Source organism: Miscanthus floridulus, chromosome 2 (assembly GCF_019320115.1).
Source record: "Miscanthus floridulus cultivar M001 chromosome 2, ASM1932011v1, whole genome shotgun sequence".
In the NCBI taxonomy this organism is placed as follows: domain Eukaryota; kingdom Viridiplantae; phylum Streptophyta; class Magnoliopsida; order Poales; family Poaceae; genus Miscanthus; species Miscanthus floridulus.
The window spans coordinates 44,945,772-44,968,126 of NC_089581.1; the positions used below are offsets into that span (position 1 = coordinate 44,945,772).

Below are 22,355 nucleotides of genomic sequence, written 5' to 3' on the forward strand. Positions count from 1 at the left end.
ATGGCAGGCGGCGGCTCTCATCCGGTCCTCGTCCTTCCAAATCTCGGAGGCCGGCGGGCCGCTGCGGGGCGGCGCCGCGTTGGGCGGCCGGCAGCGGGTGGCTAGCTGCGCGGCGGTGAGGAAAGGGGCTCCCTTGAGCTGCCCTGCCTGGCGAGCGCCACCGGCGTGACCCTCGACCTCGGGTGCGGCCTCGGCCTCGCCGTCCCGGCCGCCAGCGTCTTCGCTCAGCTCACCGACATCTCCCTGACCCGCGTCCCGTTCCGCGGCCCGTGCGCGCTCGGCGACGCCGTCTCGTCCCCGCGGTGCCCCTGCCTACTCAAGCTCACGGTCCGCGGTGCCCGGGGCCTGGACAACCTCACGATCCTCTCGGATTCTCTCCGGGAGATGACGCTGGACAAGGTGCGCGGCCTGGAGCGGCTCGCCGTGGCTTCACCGGCGCTTGAGTACCTGAGCTTATTTGCCTGCTTCATCTCTGATTGGGTTCAGCCAGTTGCTGACATCTCAGCGCCTGCACTGAAGGTGCTCAGGTGGGGGGATCTGTTTGATCCGAGCTCTGTTCACCTTGGTACGATGAAGCATCTGGAGAGTGTGTGCCCCATGATACTTCTTGTGTATGGATCTCCGGCCATAGACAATCAAGACTGTCTAGAGCTCTTGCGGTATTTTAAGACCATCCAATGTCTCTGCCTCACACTAGCCTATATGCCGGTGAGTTCACTTGCTTTCCTCTGTTATTTGGAAATTGTTCTGTTGTCATGGTAATTTTCTTTTCTACTATGTTTATTGATCACTTTATCTAGGTTGGCACAGATTTGAGAGCTGGACGCTGACACCCATACTAGTTAGATCAATAAACATTCACATAATTTCCTAATCTAGACAGAACTGACAGAATTAAGAAATTGCGATGAAGTACACTATTTATGAGACTTTATATCTGGAGAACAGATTAGCTTTGCTCTGAAATTGAGACAAGTGCACTATAATGAAAAAATAGGATTTGTGATTAGACCTTTTTGTCCAATTCAACATGTGGTGTATACACAATTGTATCGATGATCATGGTTTGTGAGAAATTCTGCCATGAAGATTTCCCTTTTTTAGCTTTGCTCATGTCCCTGCGACATTTCTGGGCATTCTCAGTCTATTTCCAAACTGATATATGATCCCTTATTTCTATGGTGACTTCCTCTGGATGAACAGAATATTGATGACAATCTATACTTGATGGAAGAAATGGCAATGCTCCCAGACATTATGGTTTTGGATGTGAGTATAATTGCAAACGAACATGCCTTTGGGGCCAGCTTATTCCATGTTCTCAGGCTGTGTTCTGGTATCAAAAAGCTGACCCTGGACCTTTCTAGCCCCAGTTTGTTGGTAATCGTTATCCCTTTATTTTATATAATATTCATTTGGATTTCTTGGTTCTACAAATTAAAGCCTGATCTGCTTATTGTCTGATGCCACAGGAGGAGGAGGCGGAGGCGGCTGAGGGGCTCTGATCGGCGGATGGCGCGTCGGATTGGAGCAGTCGAGTTTAGGGGATTTCCTATCCCTCTGGAAGGGATCAAATGCGGCGCCTACCTGGTGGACTGGGCGGAGCTCTAGTGTCAGCTAGTGCTCTTCCTGCTGGCGCCTGCCTCATCTATGTGGTTCGGCCATCCAAGGAGAGCCCAGACGCGCTGGATTTCTCTTTCCACTTGGACGAGCACAGCCAGAGGCTCCAGAGTGTGTTCCAGACCGGCTCCTTTCTTTATGAAGGATGCAACAGCAACAGCTGATTCATGTCATTCTCTTTTCCAGCTGTCATCATTATGAACCTTTTGGTCTCAAAATTTTGAATATTTATCAATATTAAATCTGAGTTTAAATAATTGCAAGTTGTGCCAAATATGTTTGACAAAATTTAATCAATTGTCAGCATACAATAAAAAAGTCTAATTCCAAATCAGGGTAAAATCACAATTATGCATAACAAACAGGGGCAAAATCGCATGGGCATTTATGTCTTTTTGTATAAAGTTTAACACCGTTAGGGGTGGATGACGGAGCAGGGGCAAACTGGTGCTTCGTGAATGGCACAGTAGGGGTAAATTCACAAAGTCAAAAAAATAGGGGCAAAATCACAATTTCGATATAAAACAAGGGTACAAACGCAAGAGCCCCTTAATAAAATAATAGATTAAATCTAACTTCAAATTTCAAAAGTTGAAAATATATTCAACAGTAACTTGAATAGGTAAATTACGCAATTACGAATCTAACGCAACTTGAACGGGTCAAAACGGAGTTAAAACGTAGAAGATATGACCTAAACAAGGCTAGTGGCAAAACTATAAATAGATGAAAATGTATTTTGAATCTAACTGAAGGAGACTACACTTTCCAAAGAAAAAGACGTATTCTAGAAATATGCTATGGACTATGGGTTCTATACTAGAATAGGGCAGTGCCTCTTTTGCAAATCTGCCTGCCAAAGGGGTACCGGTGAATCTGGGTCGTCGGATCGAGAGTGGATGGCTAGGAATATATCAGAGAGAGAGAGAGAGAGAGCGGACCGGCGTGGCCGGCGGCGAGTTTGGCTGTGGCGCCATTGATGGCGATGAGCGTCGCATGGGGAACATAGCCTACGGGCCTCGATTCGAAGCGAGAAAAGCACCGGGAGAACGAGGAGAGCACGACGAACTCACAGTGGGGCTTTCTTGCGGTCGACGGCGAGCTACGGCGTCAGGCAGCGCGGCAAGGCGGACGACAGTCAGGGTTTGCGGCTCGGCGTGGTGACTCGGCGAGATAGGATCTTGCTCCGAGGCTCAGGATAGAGGTGGCATGGTGTGAGCAGTCGGTATTTAAGGCTAGGGAAGGCGTGGGGCGCACGACAGGGTGGACTCGTGGCGGTGGCGGTCACCAATGCGGTGGCGGAGTCTAGCTCAATGACGTCGCGGGGAGGAAGAAGGCGACTGATAGCTGGGGCCAGGCCATCAGCGTCATAGGGGAGAGAGGAGAGCGGCGCTCGCGGCTTGGTTGGGCCGGCCCAAGAAGGAGGCGCAGGGGAGGGAAAGGGAAGCCACGGTTTCGGCTTGGCCTGTGGGTAAACAGGGCAGCCCAAGAGAAGGAAGAACGAGTGGGCCAGCGAGGGAGTGGAGCTAGGCTGCGGAGAGGGGGAAACGGGGAGAGGGGAAAGCGAGTGCGGGCCATCCTGTGGCCACGGGCCAGAAGAGAGAGGGAGAGTCTTTCTTCTTTTCTTTTATTCCAAAGCATTTTCCAAACTCATTTCCCAAAAACAATTCAAACCATTTTGAATTTTAGACAAAGCCACACATTCCAATAATTCCAATGCACCAGCGTGTATACACAAACAAGTTGCTAAACCTTATATTTGATTTTAAATTTTAACGAAGTTTTATTTTTTTTCTAGGTCTAAATGCTCACAAAATACCAAATTAAATCAAATTTACCTATTTTAAAATCTTGCAAATTTTAGGGTGTTACAATTCTACCCCCCTTAAAATGAATCTCGTCCCCGAGATTTGGACGATGGTGATCAAAGAGATGCATATTCTCCGCCTTTGGATTCTTCTTTACTTCCTCGTATAGTTACACCATATAGTCCCATCGTCTTGATAAGGATCCCACTTTACTTTGCATACCTGCTAACTTACTCCAGGTAACTTGCCAAACTAATCCCAAGATCCTGATAGGTACTCCTCAAGTAACTCCAATCACTAGGCCACTTTTTTCTTTTTAGTCCATAATATCAATTCTCTTTCTTAAAATATTCACCTTCCATGGAGCGTCCTTACTTTCTTGGTCCAAAGTAGGCTCTGTCACCAACTTTAAAACTTTAATGACTATATATGTTCAGGTTAAGCTGCTCAACTCTCAAGCACAATTCTAAGTCCATGGTGTCGTCCGAATCTTCTTAGCATAACTCTCTCTTGCTAAAGACATCGGCAACGACTTTTGCTTCTCCAAGTGATAGCACCTTTGCAAGTCATAAAACTTGATTGCTTCAATCCAACAATGATGTCACAAGTTCAAAACCATCTTAGTGAAAATGTCCTTTAGATTCTTATGACCCATCTAGATGTCACTTGTCATGCCCAAGTAGATAGTATCTCCATGCTCCATAATGGATAACTCTAAATCATACGTCAGATGTTCCTTCTCATGTTTTCTTGCATAAGCCTCTATTTTTTTCTTCTTGCATAAGGACACATCCCACACCTTTGACAGGGTGCATCATAGTGGATATAAAGGTCTTGTCCTGATCTAGCAAAGTTAATACATAGGTTTTACTTCAACTTTTTTTACTCCTTCAAATACTTAGCTGAGGTCTCTTGATCCGAACTTATAACCTTCTCTAGTAACACTATCAATACCTTGACGATCTTGGATAAACCTCCCTTGAACCTTTAACCAAATCTCATTGAAAACTCTAAGTTCTCTCTAACATCCTTGGGTGGGTTCCAATCACATCATTAACTTTCTTCAACCCAAACCTTCTTGTCATGCTTAGTATATCATTGGGATTTTTTGACTCCATAGAACCATCTGTAGTTGTTAGATATCTCATTCCTATGTCATAAGTGCCTACTTGTCTTGGGTATGTGGAAGATTAGACTCCCAACTGAGGATAGCTCGAATTGCAGAGACATATTGACGAATGCATCCATTCCTCGTAGATGATCCAATAACTTATCAACCGAGCAAAGGATACTTACTTTGGATGATGAAGCCCTTAAGTGATATACATCCTCTAGGTACCACCTTTGTTATCAGATTAACCGATTCTTCCAAGTGAGAGCTAGAGAGCATAACTGAACTTCATATGGCACCTTGAGCATTCAGACCCTTTTTAGTTGGATGGTTTGCATAGGCGTGATCATCTATCTTATTAATCTCCTCCAAAGGTGTTTGTTCCTCTACACTATCCTTAGTGTACACACCTTCCAATAGGTCATTCTCATATTCCTCAGGTGCAGGTTGAATACCATCATATTCAATTCTTTCTCCTGACGGTATTATTAGAAGCACCGAATGTTTGGCATACTTAATCACTCCTTTGCATGCAGTCAACCATCCCATTCCAAGGATAACATCAATGTCTATTAACTCCAAAACAATAAGGTTTGCCTTGAAGTTTACCCCCTTTATATCAACACTTACTTTTGGGCATATGCAGTTTGCCTTCATTTCTCCTCCTAGAGACTTAACTATCATTGGTCTCCTCATTGGAAGCATAGTTATCTTATGATCTTCCACATATTCCCTAGAGATGAATGAATGTGAAGCACTAGGGTCAAACAACACCATAGCAGTGGCTGAGCTTACTACAATCAAACCATAAACAACATGTTGAGTGGTAATCATATCCACATTGTTCAGACTTCTAGGGATGTACTTTTGCTTTAATTTATTTTCTTGCACTTGCTTCTTATGGACATTCTATTCTAGCTCCTGCTACTATCGATTATGGCTTTGATTACTCTCAGCAAGCTTCTCAAGACAATCGTTCTTATAGGGTTCAATCTTACCACAATCATAATCTTCCTCACTAGTAGAATTATTGGTCTTCATCAAAGTGATAGTAGGAGATGACAAACATGGCTCTTGAGAGCTAAAATGTTGCACTTCATCATTTGGTTGCTGATACTAATCCTGATCTGTACTCCCAAGCAAATTCATAGGGTGTGACTGACATTCTGGTTGTGTAGCAAAACGGAGACGAGTGTTTCTTAACTGGCATTGAAGATCACACTTTCTCTTCTTCTCTTCCATCTCTCGATGCTTGTTCCCAATTATCATTGCTCTGTCCACCAACGTCTGATAGTCGACATACACCATGGTCATTAGCTGTAATTGCAAACCATCATTCAGTCCTTTCAAAAAGCAATTTTGCTTGTTAGCATCACTATCCACCTCTCTTGGAGCATAGCATGATAATTGAGTGAACCGGTTACGATACTCACGCACTGTCATAGATCCTTGCTTCAAGTTGAGGAATACATCTTGCTTAAGTTCTACCACACCTAATGGAATATGGTAGGACCTAAAGCTCTCTCTAAACTGCTTCTAGGTGATCTATCCAGCATTGTTGGGACATCCATACTGGTAAGACTCCCACCGCAAAAAGCACCTTCTCATGGTCATCACACTGAGCTATGTCCAATTGTCGCTCCATAGCTCTAAGCTAGTCATCAGCTTCTAGTGATTCGCTTGTATGAGAGAATGTCGGTGGGTGTCCCTTCATAAATTCACCATGATTGTCAATAGGTGGTGCTTGATGCGGGTTGTTCAACATAGTTTGAGCAATAGTCTGTAATAACTGAGTCCACATCATCAAAGCTTGCTCTATAGATGGGGGATTTGATGGCGATGTATTAGAATTGCTAGGATTCCTTTGGTCATCATGCGAAGCACTTCTCCTAGTAGCAACCATCACAGAGATAATCGATGCTTCCAAATGAATAACTAGAACATATGAAACTTCATCTTGCAACCTCTTCAACTTGGCTACCCCTTAAGAAAAGATCAACTAGGGGACACAAAAAAGACAACTTGCACCTCCTTCTAGATGAACGAACTAGTACCAAGACATTATGACATCTCAATGATACTCTTGTGTATGGGTAAGGACAAGAAATATGAAATTCCTCGCGGGATGAAAAACAGCAGCGTAGTAAAACAGCCGTAACTCTCATTCTGCTAATCCAATGAAGTTGTAGCTTATGCCGTTGGAAATCTTATAAAATTCTCCACAACTTCCTTATAGAACACTTTTTCCAAATTCTACAGTTCAGGTAGTCGAAAACAGTGCACAACAGAAACTGTTCTAGGCTTCAGACAGCACAGGTGCATCGTCTTGTGATTTTCATAACTCCATAACCAAAATAGCTATCAGGGTGTTTCTTCTGGTCAGAGAAAGATGTTGAAGTCTACTATTGTCCATAATTTTCTCATGATTTATGATCGTCCAAAATCAGAGATATAAGCCAAAGAGTGCACGCTGCTTTGAAAAGGCATGATAGAGGAAATAGGAGAAACCAAAACACAACTATTTATTGCACTGATCCTTATACCTTAGACCTATAAACTAAATGAAATTGTTGAAACACCCAACAAGATCATTGCATTCATTACAAAGATCCAAAACAAGCATAAACATAATGACAATTCAACAAAGCACTAAAGGTGCATAACTCAATCATTGACTCAACTTGTGATACTATCGTTCTCATTGTACTAGGGGTAACAATCTTAAGACTCATCTTTAGATTACACAAGAAGGTGGTGAGGAACAGTTCTAAAAGCATATCAAACCTAGGAGTGAAGATGAGAACAAAAACTTTAAAATAAGCACCAAGGTAGAGACGATTAGCAAGGGTAGAGATATAGTAGAGAAGAAAATATCAAGGTTCATAGAGCAAGGGTTTTTGTAGCAACTTCTAAACCTTAGAACGACCAATTTCTACTAGGCTTGCGTCATATAGTCAGTATTGCTCTGATACCACTTTGTAGCACTCGGTTTTAAGTACAAATAAAGATAATATCAATAGACAATGCTTAATATACCATATGTGAGCCCAGGAAGTCAAATCTCACATATAGCTACAAATAAAGGTAATATTAATAGACAATGCTTAATATATAACATACTTATTATAAAGGACATAACCTTAGATAGCAAATAGTGGAAAGACAACTCCGATCTTTGGGTGAAGACTCCAATTCCACAGGGACTACTGACTGGTTGATCACAAGCCTAATTCCTCCAAACTCTAGCAATCTGGTACCCATCCAGGATTTTTCCAAAGTATTGAAAAAGTAAAGCAAGCATAAGTACATGTCGTACTCAACAAATATAACTTGGGGTTCATGAGGCTCAAAAGGCTAACACTAGTTTAACTGCGATTAGCTTTTAATTGTCACAATTTTAGCATAGGAGTAGCAACAAGTTTATCACAAGCTCATATAAACACATGATCAGGTAAACATGAATAATGAATAGCATAAACAGTAATCATTAGTGAGCATCTTTATCATCAGTATCAACAGTGTTCATCATCTATTCTATAAGGGTCTAAGGTGAAAGCTCTAGTTTGGTTTTGGTGAATTGATGAAACCCTAAGTACTAACCTAGTTTATCAAGTGATCATGATATAGGTAGCACATTCCAAGTGGTGAAGCAAATGAAGATCATGACATGATGATGGTGATGCCATGGTGATGATCAAGTGCTTGGACTTGAAAAGAAGAAAGAGAAAAACAAAAGGCTCAAGGCAAAGGTATAAATGGTAGGAGCTATTTTGTTTTGGTGATCAAGACACTTAGAGAGTGTGATCACATTTAGGTTTGATTGCCGTACTATTAAGAGGGGTGAAACTCATATCGAAATGCGGTTATCAAAGTGCCACTAGATGCTCTAACTCATTGCATATGCATTTAGGATCTAGTGGAGTGCTAACACCCTTGAAAATGTTTGTGAAAATATGCTAACACATGTGCACAAGGTGATACACTTGGTGGTTGGCACATTTGAGCAAGGGATAGGAACTTCACTGGCGGAGTGTCCGCTCATAGAGTGCGAACAGTCCGACGGTGCCACCGGCACCCTAGACAGAAAAAACTGAGGTCACTATAAGTGACCGGACGCTGGTCTCTGAAGGACCGATGCGTCCGGTCAGTAGCAGCAGAAGAAGCATAGCGTCGGTCGTCGACCGGACGCTGGCGCGGAAACGATCGGACGCTGGCGCGGAAACGACTGGATGCTGGCTGGCTGCGTTCGATCACACTGACATGGTCACGCACAGAGGAGTCGCCGAGTGATCAGACACTGGGTGTGTTCGGTCGAGCATGACCGGACGCGTCCGGTCATGAAAAGTCGTCTCTGAATGCTTACTAGAAACGACCGGACGCTGGGGTTCAGTGTCCGATCACTTTGAGCTACAGCGTCCGGTCATCACTTGATCGTTAAGATCGGGCGATCAACATTTGAAGAGAGGGGACACGTGGCACACATCGCGTGACCGGACACTTAGGTCCTACGTCCGGTCAATATGACCAAAGCGTCCGGTCACCCCGTGTTGTGTCTAGTGAAGGGGTACAACGGCTCTATTTTGTGGGGGCTTCTATTTAAGCCCCATAGCCAACTCAAGCTCACTCTTTTGGCCATTTGTATTGACATAGCAACCTTGTGAGCTTAGCCAAAGCCCTCCCACTCATCTCCATCATTGATTCATCATTTTTGTGAGATTGAGAGAGAATCCAAGTGCATTGTTTGAGTGTTTGCATCTAGAGGCACTTGGTGTTCGTGTTTCACTGCGGGATTCGCTTGTTGCTCTTGGTGGTTGCCGCCACCTAGATGGCTTGGAGCAGCAAGGATCACTACTAGGGATGTGTACATCAATGATGCTCTTCTTTCGTCACTGAAGACTCCAAAATCGTCACATATATTATTTTATGACGAATTTGTGACGATATGGTATTCGTCATTGAATGCGCGTCATATTTTACCTACCGTGACGAAACGTCTATTTTCGTCATAGATGTGCATTTGTTCTATGACGAAATGGCCGTCGTCATAGAAGTGTATTCTTTCTATGATGATCTATTTTCGTCATTGATATAGCCCCTTTTTCGTCATGACTTGTCGTCTGTTAGGCGGCCAGATGACGTCTGCCACGCTGGCAGCTGACGTGTCTTGTCCATGTGGCGCGTCCACATTGCAGGTGACGTGTCCGACCACGTGGCAGCTGACGTGGCCAGTGATGTGGATGGTCCATGTGTCTACTTTTTATTGGGCCACAAGGTTTGCTGTGATAGGTTCTCATTTTCGTCACTGAAGTAAATAAAAATTCGTCACAGAATCAATTATCGTCACAGAATCAATTACCAAATCGTCACAGAAAGGTCAGATAATTCATCACAAGTGCACATGCTGATTTCATTACAGAATGCAAATAATACTGGAATGACCAAAAGCTTCCATAAATTAACAGATCCAGTATTCCAATGACCAACAACTTAATCAACAATTCTAAACTCGGTTCACATAACTCACTAGACATCACATTTGAACTACTAGTTTCATCTCAGTTCACATTATCACAGGAAATAATAAAAAGTTGCCAACCACCAGCAATATAAGTTACTACATAAACAAAATCACCAGCAAACCCCTTGCTTAATGAACCAGCAGCTACAAGCAGCGCTCATGTCGAAGAAGCATTGTTGATGGCCAAGATACGCTTGAGCAGCGCATTGTTCTCCTCCATTGCCTTGTTGTTTATCTCTGTCAACTTCTTGTACTCCTCCATCTCCTTTTGTGTCCTCGCCAGCTTTTCCTCAGCTTCTTCACTTCTCTTCCTGAGTTCATCGATTTCACCTTGTACAGCAATCGTAGCTTCAGTTGCTAGTTGCTCCCGAAGCTCGCTTTCATTTGATGATGATGATTTAGAGGATGGCACTGGTTCCATAGATTAACTGAAATCAAGAAACCACATTTTTTGAGAACTTCAAAGCCAAATTATAAGCAACACAACTTGAGAGAGAACTCATACCCAAAGAAACTGCTGTAGATCGGGATGCATTTTTTGGGAATCTCCTGCCATCCAGCAAAAGTTTCCTCAGAAAGTGACCACCTGCATCAAGCACAATCTGCTCATAAATAAAGAAAGCCAAGTCATCTGAAATGGTCTACTTTGAAAACTCTACTGACATTAGGATCATGATTCATGACATTGCAGGAATACAGGTAACAGAGTCATCCTCAAAGTTACATTCAGCACCTGCATTCAACAAATTAAAATTGTCTGGATTTGTCGTTCTAATGCAAATCAACAATCGCACCTATTTGACAAAGACATCTATCTCACAAAAGCATACCAACCCCACCCTCCTAACAAACCTTGCAAGTCTTTTTTATGATAAAACTTCGTATGCAATCAACAGTCAAATTATCTAACACCGCTAATTAGGACCACAGGAATCCTAGTTAGAATGCATTGATCTGAGTTCATGCAGCAAGAGGTCAGCATTTTCGCCGTCACCAACCAATCAAAGAAGAGTAGGTTAGCAGCAAGCGAATACTTTTATCCAGGATTTCCATATGATGAATGAATGGGAGCTTTACGCAGCAAGAAAGCGATCTCCGACCGGTGCATTATATACTGGTAGAGACTCATTCGTGGAGGTATTCGAGACCTTGTACGGCACAATCTCCAAGAAAGGGTAGGATGAGCTTTAGTATAACGGGTGGATCATCCAAGCTTTTGTTGGGCATGTACTTGTAGAGAACAACAGCATGTGCTTGCCTGCTTCTGAATCCAAGAACACCCGTGAATTAGACTTCAGCCAGCCACTGGATACGATTCTTTTTAAGAAAAAGAAACTCCAATAAGCTTGCTTATTAATGGACACAGCACAACACTAATATTTTCATCCTGGCTAGCCATATGCCAATGGAGCAACATAAACTTGGAAAAAAATAATGACATGCATGTTTAAATTCCCCTTTGTAAATTAGTAAGTACGTGCACCCTCTTTATGGATTTCAGGATTTGTGAAACTGACTGGATTTGGACGAACAGTTACTATCCCCTCTTCAGCCGAACAGAACTAAGCTAGCAGTACAGTCCCATTAACTAATGCCACACTACAAATCAACAGAAGAAATTCCAATCAATTAAGAACTGAATGATATGTGTGTAGCACAAAGTAAAGATTAGTTTCAATATTTATTTAGCTATCAAAATTGTCATCTGCACATATGTTCAGGTTTCATACAATTTTTTGTATTGCATAAAAAATTGAACTGATTAGCTGAAAAAACCAAGATGATTGGCCTAAACAAAACGCAATCTGCTGCAACTAAACAAAGAAGATACAGGCTAGCCGATTAGCTACTTACCTGTTCACTTTATGCAATACTGGTGCCGACGGACTTGGCTGAGCTGAGGTCCTGAACTCAGCTTTCTCTGTTGCTACGATGTTTACCAGAAAATTAGAGCAAAACATTTCTGTTAAAAAGTTCTAGTTAGCCGTCTTCATATTAAAAACCATAGAGCTCCACACATAATGCAATAATTAGAATAACATCAAATTCCATATTCATTCACGTAAATAAAAGTCAAAATGCAAATCATGATATGTCCGTGTCAATTGATATATAAACCAGGTAGCACAATTGATATTTACTGCTTGGAAATGGTACTGCAGATGTTTAAACCAGCATATTACACCATTTTAATTGGGATTTTCTTCAATCATGGAGTAGTCCTTCTAGTGCTTTGTAAATTTTTTTCTTAAGTTGGTCAGCAAGCTCTTTGCTGGCTCAGTGTGATATGAAAGTTTTAAAAATTTGCCAGCATATCCTAGAACTTTGACTGGCAATATATAATTTTAATCGCAGTGTTTCTATGTAGCTTACCACATTGTTGGTCGCCACAGTGTATATTATTATACTATTTAATAACATTTCCTAGTTGTAAACTCGCATTCACTGAATTAACTACAACGGAGGATGGAGTGGAAGTGCAAATTATCAAACATACAATAAAAACAGGTATTCTAATAATTGGGGTGAAGGAACACAAACAACTTCAAACAAAAGCAGAAAAATGAGTGAGGTGCTAAACTAATCCATGACTTGATTATCTCACACATGGAGCCTAAACCATCAGGCAGTGAAAACATCACAAATCCTTCAGCCAGTTAACGAATCAGGATTATACTATTGTAGGCTTGCTTAACCCTGAGTAAAACAGAAGGAAAAGAAGTCATAGACCTGTACTGGAGGTTCAGTTAAACACTTTTATAGCAACAAAGTATAGTAATTAATCTCAAGAAGTATGGCCTGTTTTCAGTTTTAAGAAACGACCTATCGATGGAATAGCAAGTGTTCGATTCTTCCTTCAAGAGCATGTAACGGGTATTAAATAAAAGAAACCTGAAAGAGTAATAAAGAGTGTTCAATTCTTACGCCGTGGTCTCCTGGCCCCCGCCCTGCGTTCCGGTGCTGACGAAGAACCCGGCGGGCTTCCCAGCGAGCTTCTGCGCCTCCCAGAGCGAGCCGGTGGAGTCGAAGAAGGCCTTCATTTGAGCGGCCATGGCGCCGTACCTCGTCGGGAAGCCAAACAACACCCCGTCGGCCTCCTGCAGCTCGGTGGCCGACGCAATGACGGGGACCGCGGGGTCCTTGGGCGGCGCCTGCATCTTCTCCAGCACCTCCGGCGGGAGCGTCTCGGGGCCCCGCCGCAGCACAGCCTCCAGGCCGTCCACCGCGCCGGCACCAGCCGCCGCGCGCCGCGCCAGGGACTCCACATGCCCGTACATCGAGTAGAACACGATGTAGAGCCGCAACTTCCGCGCGGCCGTCGGCAAAGCCGCGTTGGCCACCTCCTCCTCGGGCAAGAGGGCTGCGCAGATGTGCGTCCTCTCCGGCTATATACTAGGGTTCGTGAGAGGCATGTCAGATGTCAACCATTGGATCTAGATCAACGGCTCACGGTGAGGAAGGTTCCAGCTGGGCCTGCAGATGTATTGGGCCGATCTCAAGTATCAGGCTAAAGGCGAAATAGATATTTTGGTCCTAAAATATTGCCCAGAGCTGTAAACGGGAAAAAAATTATTCACATGTAAATAATAAATAATACAATACAAAATTTTATAATTATTTTTTTATAAATATATTTACATATACAATAACTAAAACAACTACAACAGTTTAAAATTGCAAAATTGAACCTTTCAAATGACCTCAAATAGATATATTTATATATACAATAATTTTGAGACACCAAATGATCTCAAATGAAAATTTGATAAACATCAAAGTTATAGAGGTCATGAAGATCTACAACTTTTATTTTGGTCATCTTGTCATTTGACAAAATTTGAACCTTTCAAATTTGAAATTTTAAAAAATGACAAGTTCAAACCAAAATTTGAGACCCAAAATGATTTCAACATAAAAAGTGATGAATACCAAAGTTGTTCAACTCATTAATATCTACAACTTTTATTTTAGTCATCTTGTTATTTGACAAAATTTGAACCTTTCAAATTGGAATTTTTGAAAAACAACAAGTTCGAACCAAAATTTGAGACCCAAATGATTTCAACATAAAAAGTGATGAATACCAAAGTTGTTCAACTCATTAATATCTACAACTTTTATTTTAGTCATCTTGTCATTTGACAAAATTTGAACCTTTCAAATTTGAAATTTTGAAAAACGACAAGTTCAAACCAAAATTTGAGACCCAAATTGATTTCAACATAAAAAGCGATGAATACCAAAGTTGTTCAACTCATGAATATCTACAACTTTTATTTTGGTCATTTCTTCATTTGACAAATTCTTAGCGCACATTCTTCACTAATCTTACACATGTCTCATATAGTTTCTAAAACCTTATGAGAGATGTGTCACATTTGTGAACAATGTCGTTACCACTTTGTCATATGAAGAAATGACCAATACAAAAGTTATAGATCTTGATGAGTTATTCAACTTTGGTATTTATCACTTTTTCAGCTGAAATCATTTGGGGAACCGAAATCTTGTCTGAAGTTGCATTTTTTTGAAATTCAAAATTTAAATTGCTCAAACTTTTCATATATATATATTGACAAAACCAACAAAATAAATTGATAGAGAATGATTTTAGAAAATTTTAGGAAAAAAATCATTATATTTGGAGTTAGTATGAGGAAGAAAAACTAGTTACAAAGTTGACCCACGGATTAAAAAAAGAAATCGCACTGTTCACTAAGATCATGTAAGGATCATTTAGAACAGTATGATTTTTCTTTTTAATCTATGGGTAAACTTTGTAACTAGTTGTTCTCACTCATACTAACTCTAAATGTGATATTTTTTTTCCTAAAAATTTCTAAAATCATGCTTCATCATTTAAGTTTGATCAAACTTGGATGTGACAATGTTTTACACATTTTAAAATTTGAAATTCAAAATTTGACAAGTTCAAACCAAATTTTCAAACCCTAAATGATTTCATATGCAAAAGTGATGAATACAAAAGTTGTTCAACTCATTAAGATCTACAACTTTTATTTTGGTCATCTTGTCATTTGACAAAATTTGAATCTTTTAAATTTGAAATTTTAAAAAATGACAAGTTCGAACCAAAATTTGAGACCCAAAATGATTTCAACATAAAAAGTGATGAATACCAAAGTTGTTCAACTCATTAATATCTACAACTTTTATTTTAGTCATCTTGTTATTTGACAAAATTTGAACCTTTCAAATTGGAATTTTTGAAAAACAACAAGTTCGAACCAAAATTTGAGACCCAAAATGATTTCAACATAAAAAGTGATGAATACCAAAGTTGTTCAACTCATTAATATCTACAACTTTTATTTTAGTCATCTTGTCATTTGACAAAATTTGAACCTTTCAAATTTGAAATTTTGAAAAACGACAAGTTCGAACCAAAATTTGAGACCCAAATTGATTTCAACATAAAAAGCAATGAATACCAAAGTTGTTCAACTCATGAATATCTACAACTTTTATTTTGGTCATTTCTTCATTTGACAAATTCTTAGTGCACATTGTTCACTAATCTTACACATGTCTCATATAGTTTCTAAAACCTTATGAGAGATGTGTCACATTTGTGAACAATGTCGTTACCACTTTGTCATATGTAGAAATGACCAATACAAAAGTTGTAGATCTTGATGAGTTATTCAACTTTGGTATTTATCACTTTTTCAGCTAAAATCATTTGGGGAACCAAAATCTTGTCTGAAGTTGCATTTTTTTGAAATTCAAAATTTAAATTGCTCAAACTTTTCATATGTATATATTGACAAAACCAACAAAACAAATTGATAGAGAATGATTTTAGAAAATTTTAGAAAAAAAATCATCAATTATCATGTTATATGTTTACAAATAGAAAAACATGCATGCCTTTATCACAAAACGGCGAGTGCTCCAGTGGTAACGCACCAACATGTCTAGCAGCAGGTCATGGGTTCGAATCTCCCTGCGTGCGCTATTTTTTGGCAAAAAAAGGGAGGCAGAAGGATGCAGGTCCACTTGGACCGTGTGGGCCACGCTGCCCCACTTGTTCGCCACCACGTCCTCAGGCTGAGACCCGCTAGTGGGACCGCATCGCCACGTCTTTGAGGTTGGGACCCAATGGTGGGACCACATCGCCACGTCCTCGAGGTGGGACCTGCTGGTGGGACCACGACGCCACGTCCTCGAGGTGGTACACGAGCCAAACGATCTATGACGATTTAGTTTTGTTGTTTTATGGCAATTCTTTTGTTTTCGTCATTATTCTTCGTGCCAAAGCTCCGTCACTTGTTACTTATGACGAAGCTGGAAATTTCATCATAGAAGGCGCTTGTTCTGTGACGAAATTTGTAAGCGTCACGACTGAATCGTCATTGATGAACACATTTCTAGTAGTGGATCGTCGAGCGGAGGGTGGTGATTGTCTCCAGCTCCTATCGTGGTGATTATGAGGGGTTCTTGACCTTTCCCTAGTGGAGAGCTAAAAGGTACTCTAGTGGATTGCTCGTGGCTTGTGTGATCCTCATCTTGTGTTGGTTGTGTGGCACCCTATTGAGGGTTTGGCGTGTGAAGCTAATTAGCGCGTGAACCTCCAAGTGAGTGAATCACCACAACGAGGAGTAGCTTGCCGGCAAGCAAGTGAACCTCGGTAAAAAAATTATTGTGTTCATCATTTGATTCTGAGGTGATTGGTCTTCATTGGTATTTATTCTTGTGATTGATTGGCCCCTTCCCCGACACGGTGGTATAAACAAATTTCTCACTCTCTTTACTTTACCGTAAACTAGTTATCAAGCTCTTTAGTGTAGCTAGTTGTGAGAGCTTGTTAGCTTGGTTAGTGTGGCTCTTTAGCTAGCTTTTGAGAGCACACTAACTTAGTGTAGTGACATAGTTTTTGTGTGGATAGAAACTACATAAGCTAGAATTGTGGTAGGTGGCTTGCTATTTTAGTAGGCTAGCGCAACACTTGCTTCGCCTCATAATTATCTAACCGGTTTGTTAAGTGTTGTTGTAGAAATTTTTAATAGGCTATTCACCCCCCTCTAGCCATTAGGACCTTTCACAAGGCCACTCGTGACCATGAGCACGGCTGATATACCAGTTTTACACTCTGCAGAGGTTGTACACTTTCACTGTGAGTCATGATTTACCCTTTCACCCGAGGCGGCCAACCTCTTGACCCACTACCAAGGAAGGTCGATAGGGTTCACTATGAAGCCTTTCAGAGGTTTGTCTAACAAGTTAGGGTCGCTAGGTTTCCCCATCAATAAGCATGAACTCCCCTCCAAGTAGTGACTGACAAAAGATCAAGAAACCAAAATGCACTCAACCTAGCAGGCAAAGGTCATGCATGTCGAAGCCCCTCTTATGCCATAAAGATAACCACTAACAAGCTAGAAAAGATCCACATACTGAGGTAAAGCCAAAGCCATGTAGCCCTCATAGCTTACTATAAGTCCTGGATGTTCGCTTATAGATAACTCCTTAGGGAGAGGAATCTAGAGCACCATAAAATAGCCCAATGCTCTAGCCCCCTTGTTCCATGTTGCTAAAAAGCATCTTTTAGTGTTTATTGCATAATCCATTAGTCAAGTTACAAGATCTTAGCTTTAGTTTGAGCACTAGCATCATACTACCCAATGCAATACCCCATAGGTAACAAGGAATCCAGGATATTAAATAGCTAGGAAAATTACTATGGTTGCCAAGGTAGACACATGCATATGATTAAAATGATATTAAGGTGAATAGGACAACAAGGAAGATCCTATGCTATACTTGCCTTAAACTCTTATCATTCTTCTATTGAATTGTAACCACCAAAGGACTTCTTCTGTATCACCAACTTCTTTTATATCACCAACGCAAAGCTCACCGACTGGACATGATCATAGAACACCAAACAAGCATCCATGCAATCATACACGAAGCAAACAATAATACTAAATTAGAACAATACACCAAACATAATAAAAACAAGTAAAAAGGTTTTAAAGATGTTCTACACGTTACTACGAACACACAGACACGAAAAGCACCCTAATCAGAGCTATAACGAAAAAGTTATGAATTAAACAAGATTTCCTTTAATAAAAATAATAGATTAAATCTAGCCTCGAATTTCAAAAGTTGAAAATATATTCAACAGTAGCTTGAACACGTAGATTATGCAATTATGAATCTAATGCAACTTGAATGGGTCAAAACGGAGTTAAAACGTAGAAGATATGAACTAAACAAGGCTAGTGGCAAAACTGTAAATAGATTGCAAAGTATTTTGAATCTAACCGAAGGAGACTACGCTTTCCAAAGAAAAAGAGGTACTCTAGAAATATGCTATGGACTACGGGTTCTATACTAGAAAAGGGTAGGGGCTCTTTTGCAAATCTGCCGACCGAAGGGGTACCGGTGAATCTGGGTCGTCGGATCGAGAGTGGACGGCTAAGAATAGATCAGAGAGAGAGAGAGAGCGGACCGGCGTGGCCGGCAGCGAGCTTGGCGGTGGCGCCATTGATGGCAACGAGCGGTGCACGGGGAACACGGCCTATGGGCCTCGATTAGAAGTGAGAAAAGCACCAACAGACCGAGGGGAGCATGGGGAACTCACCGCGGGGCTTTCTTGCGGTCGATGGCGTGCTACGGCGTAGGGCAGCGCGGTAAGGCGGACGGCGGCTAGTGTTTGTGGCTTGGCACGATGACTCGGCGAGATAGGATCTTGCTTCGATGCTCAGGATGGAGGTGGCATGGTGCGGGCAGTCGGTATTTAAGGCCGGGGAAGGAGTGGGGCGCACGACAAGGCGGACTCGTGGCGGCAGCGAAAACCAATGCAGTGGTGGAGTCTGGCTCAGTGACATCGTGGGAGGAAGAAGGCGACTGACAGCTAGGGCCGGGCCATCAGCATCACAGGGGAGAGAGGAGAGCGATGCTCGCGGCTTGGTTGGGCTGGCCCAAGGAAGAGGCACAGGGGAGGGGATGGGAAGCCGTTGTTTCGGCTAGGCCTGCGGGAAAACGGGGTGGCCCAAGAGAAGGGAGAACGAGTGGGCCAGTGAGGGAGTGGAGCTAAGCCTACTACTGGGCTGCAGAGAGGGGGAAACGGGGAGAGGGGAAAGCGAGAGCGGACCAGCCTATGGCCACAGCCCAGAAGAGAGAGGGAGTCTTTCTTCTTTTCTTTTATTCCAAAGCATTTTCCAAACTCATTTTCCAAAAATGATTCAAACCATTTTGAATTTTAGACAAAGCCACACATTCCAATAATTCCAATGCACCAGCATGTATGCACAAACAAGTTGCTAAACTTTATATTTGATTTTAAATTTTAACAAAGTTTTATTTTTTTTCTAGGTTTAATTCTCACAAAATACCAAATTAAATCAAATTTACCTATTTTAAAATCTTGCAAATTTTAGGGTGTTACATGACCACAAATCCATCACAACATACGCATTTTTGCAATATTCAGTTGTTGAATATGTCGAATCTTTATAGGCCAACATTCTACTCCATACAGCATAGCCGGTCTAATCGTCATTCTATAAAACTTGCCTTTTAGCTTTTGTGATACCCTCTTGTCACAGAGAATGCCAGAAGCTTGTCGCCATTTGATCCACCCTGCTTTGATTCTATGGCTAATATCCGAATCAATATCTCCATCCCTCTATAACATCGATTCCAGATACCGAAAGGTATCCTTCTTAGACACTACTTGACCTTCCAAACTCACATCTCCCTCCTCCTGTGCAGCTCCACCAAAGTCGCATCTTATGTATTCGGTTTTAGTTCTGCTCAATCTAAAACCTTTAGACTCAAGGGTCTACCGCCATAACTCTAGTTTCCTATTTACTCCCGCCTGACTTTCATCCACTAACACTACATCCTTAGCGAACAACATACACCAAGGGATATCCCCTTGTATGTTCCTAGTAACCTCATCTACTACCAAGGAAAAGAGATACGGGCTTAATGCTGACCCTTGATGATGTCCAATTTTAATCGGGAAGTAATCTATGTTACCATCGTTTGTTCGAACACTAGTCACAACATTGTTGTACTTGTCCTTGGTGAGGGTCATGTACTTTGATGGGACTTTATGTTTGTCCAAAGCCCACCACATAACATTTCTTGGTATCTTGTCATAAGCCTTTTCCAAGTCAATGAAAACCAAGTGGAGGTCCTTCTTCTGCTCTCTAAACTGCTCCATAACTTGTCTTATTAAGAAGATTGCTTCTATGGTTGACCTTTCGGGCATGAAACCAAATTGGTTTGTTGATATCTGCATCGTTCCTCGTAGGCGTTGCTCGATGACTCTCTCCCATAACTTCATAGTGTGGCTCATCAACTTAATTCCCCAATAATTACTACAACTTTGGATATCTCCCTTGTTCTTGTAGATTGGTACCAATATGCTTCTTCTCCACTTCTCAGGAATTTTGTTCGATCGAAAGATATTGTTGAACATCTTGGTTAGCCATACTATAGCTATATCCTCAAGACATCTCCACACCTTGATTGAGATACCATCAGGGCCCATCGCTTTGCCCCCTTTCATCCTTTTCAAGGCTTCTCTAACCTCCGATTCTTGAATCCTCCGCACAAAGTGCCAGTTAGTGTCATCAAACAAGTCATCCAGCTAAATGGTGGTATTCTCATTCTCACCATTGATCAATTTATCAAAATACTCTTGCCATCTATGTCTGATCTCATTCTCCTTCACCAAGAGTTGCTCCCTCTCATCCTTTATGCACTTGATTTGGTTGAAGTCCCTTGTCTTCCTATCATGAGCCCTAGCCATCCTATAAATGTCATTCTCTCCTTCCTTCATAGTTAAATGTTGGTAAAGGTCCTCATAGGCCCGCCCCTTTGCCTCACTCACCACTTGTTTTGCAGTCTTCTTTGCCACCTTGTACTTCTCTATGTTGTCTGCACACCTATCATGATACAAGCGCTTATAGCACTCCTCTTTTTCTTAATAGCCTTTTGCACATCTTCATTCCACCACCAAGTGTATTTTGAGTCGCATCTGCTCCCTTTGGTCACTCCAAGCACCTCTAAAGCAACCTTCCAAACACATGTTGCCATCTTCTCCCACATGTTGTTTACATCGCCTTCATCCTTCCAAGGGCCCTCTTCAATGACCTTTTCCTTAAATATCTTTAATGCCTCCCCTTCTAATTTCCACCACTTCATTCTAGCAACCCTAGCTTGTTTGTTCCCACGAGCTTGCACCAGAAAGCGGAAGTCAGCCACCACCAACTTGTGTTGAGCAACCACACATTCTCCAGGTATCACCTTACAGTCCACGCATGTTCGTTTATCTCTCCTTCTTGTAAGGACAAAGTCAATTTGACTAGAGTACTGGCCGCTGCTAAAGGCCACTAAATGGGACTGTCTCTTAAGAAAGAAAGTGTTAGCTATCATCAGATCAAAAGCTATGGAGAAATCTAAGACTTCCTCAGGGAGTAGCATGTACTATAAAAAAATTCTAGTACATCAAGGAATATATCTCATCAGAACTATAATTCTGCATTGGTATTCCTACTGAATGCATTCTTGAGAATGTATCATGTGAAAATTAAGTTTTATGTTGATTATCTCGTAGATCCAAATTATTTCATGGTTGATTTATGACTTTTTTGGATAGCATAGCTTTGGTAAAAATAAAAAAATAGCTTGTAGTAAAAATCACTACTACAAAAACGTTTGTAGCAACGGGACCATTTTTTTGTAGGAACGGCTGGGGATGGAGCCGCCCCTACAGTGGGCGTGCTTGGGACCCATGAGACCAGCCGCCCCTACAAATGGTACAGTAGGGGCGGCTAGTGATACAAGCCACTCCTACAAATAGGTCGATTTGTAGGGACGGCTCACTCACCAGCCGCCCCCGATGTTGCAATTTGTAGGGGTGGCTCAATCACCAGCCACCCCTACAAATGCCGCACATATAAAAACATGCAGCCCCTTCTTTCTCCTCGGGTCACTCACTCCCCATGAAAAAAAGGTAGGGAGGCCTTGGGCACCTCCCAAAAATTGCTCTAGTAAGGGTGAGAGGGTTTGATCTCAAATCCTTTGGTGGAGAGGTTGTAGAAGGTAAGAAAATGTTATTCCAAACTTTTTTTTGAAGTTTTAATGGTTGGTTAGTGAGTAATTAGAGTTTTGATTTTTCTCTCTCTTCTATGGTGCTTGAGCTACTTATGAAGCAAATTAGACCCAAGTTTTGAATGTACTAGGATAAATTAGGTAGGGAAACAAGATCATACCCTTATTTAGTCCTTATTTCTTGATTTTTGTGAACAATTTG

The 22,355-nt window shown here is 41.7% G+C and overlaps 2 protein-coding genes across 5 annotated transcripts; one reads left to right on the top strand and one right to left on the bottom strand.

Moving 5' to 3' along the window:
* Window positions 1–2,169, top strand: LOC136536452 (uncharacterized). Its single transcript, XM_066528739.1, has 3 exons — window positions 1–24; window positions 106–708; window positions 1,204–2,169. Exons 1-3 carry the CDS (start codon window positions 1–3, stop codon window positions 1,462–1,464), a joined length of 888 nt encoding a protein of 295 aa, XP_066384836.1. The 3' UTR covers window positions 1,465–2,169.
* A 7,797-nt stretch (window positions 2,170–9,966) lies between these two features.
* On the bottom strand, window positions 9,967–13,405 carry LOC136522992 (probable NAD(P)H dehydrogenase (quinone) FQR1-like 2). 4 transcript variants are annotated; one of them, XR_010776053.1, is made up of 5 exons: window positions 12,983–13,405; window positions 11,206–11,321; window positions 10,721–10,790; window positions 10,563–10,643; window positions 10,429–10,485 (listed from the first exon to the last, which is right to left on the bottom strand). XR_010776053.1 is itself a non-coding variant. In XM_066516782.1 (4 exons), exons 1-4 carry the CDS (start codon window positions 13,333–13,335, stop codon window positions 10,415–10,417), a joined length of 621 nt encoding a protein of 206 aa, XP_066372879.1. In that variant the 5' UTR covers window positions 13,336–13,405; the 3' UTR covers window positions 9,967–10,414. The 4 variants fall into 4 exon arrangements, 3 of the variants coding, with proteins under 3 accessions (XP_066372879.1, XP_066372885.1, XP_066372892.1); XM_066516782.1 differs by lacking the exon at window positions 10,721–10,790 and having other exon boundaries at window positions 9,967–10,485; XM_066516788.1 differs by lacking the exons at window positions 10,721–10,790; window positions 11,206–11,321 and having other exon boundaries at window positions 9,967–10,485.
* Window positions 13,406–22,355: the final 8,950 nt, after the last annotated feature.

What these genes read in the sequence shown, in the direction of transcription:
- LOC136536452 (XM_066528739.1), top strand. Translation starts at nt 1, where the DNA reads ATGGCAGGCGGCGGCTCTCATCCG. An exon ending in CAGGCGGCGGCTCTCATCCG is followed by an intron (nt 25 to 105) that starts GTCCTCGTCCTT and finishes GCGGGTGGCTAG; the next exon opens with CTGCGCGGCGGTGAGGAAAG. An exon ending in TCACACTAGCCTATATGCCG is followed by an intron (nt 709 to 1,203) that starts GTGAGTTCACTT and finishes CTGGATGAACAG; the next exon opens with AATATTGATGACAATCTATA.
- LOC136522992 (XM_066516782.1), bottom strand. Translation starts at nt 13,335, where the DNA reads ATGTACGGGCATGTGGAGTCCCTGGCGCGGCGCGCGGCGGCTGGTGCC. An exon ending in GGGGGCCAGGAGACCACGGC is followed by an intron (nt 11,322 to 12,982) that starts GTAAGAATTGAA and finishes TCTTGGATTCAG; the next exon opens with AAGCAGGCAAGCACATGCTG. An exon ending in ATCTACAGCAGTTTCTTTGG is followed by an intron (nt 10,486 to 10,562) that starts GTATGAGTTCTC and finishes TCTTGATTTCAG; the next exon opens with TTAATCTATGGAACCAGTGC.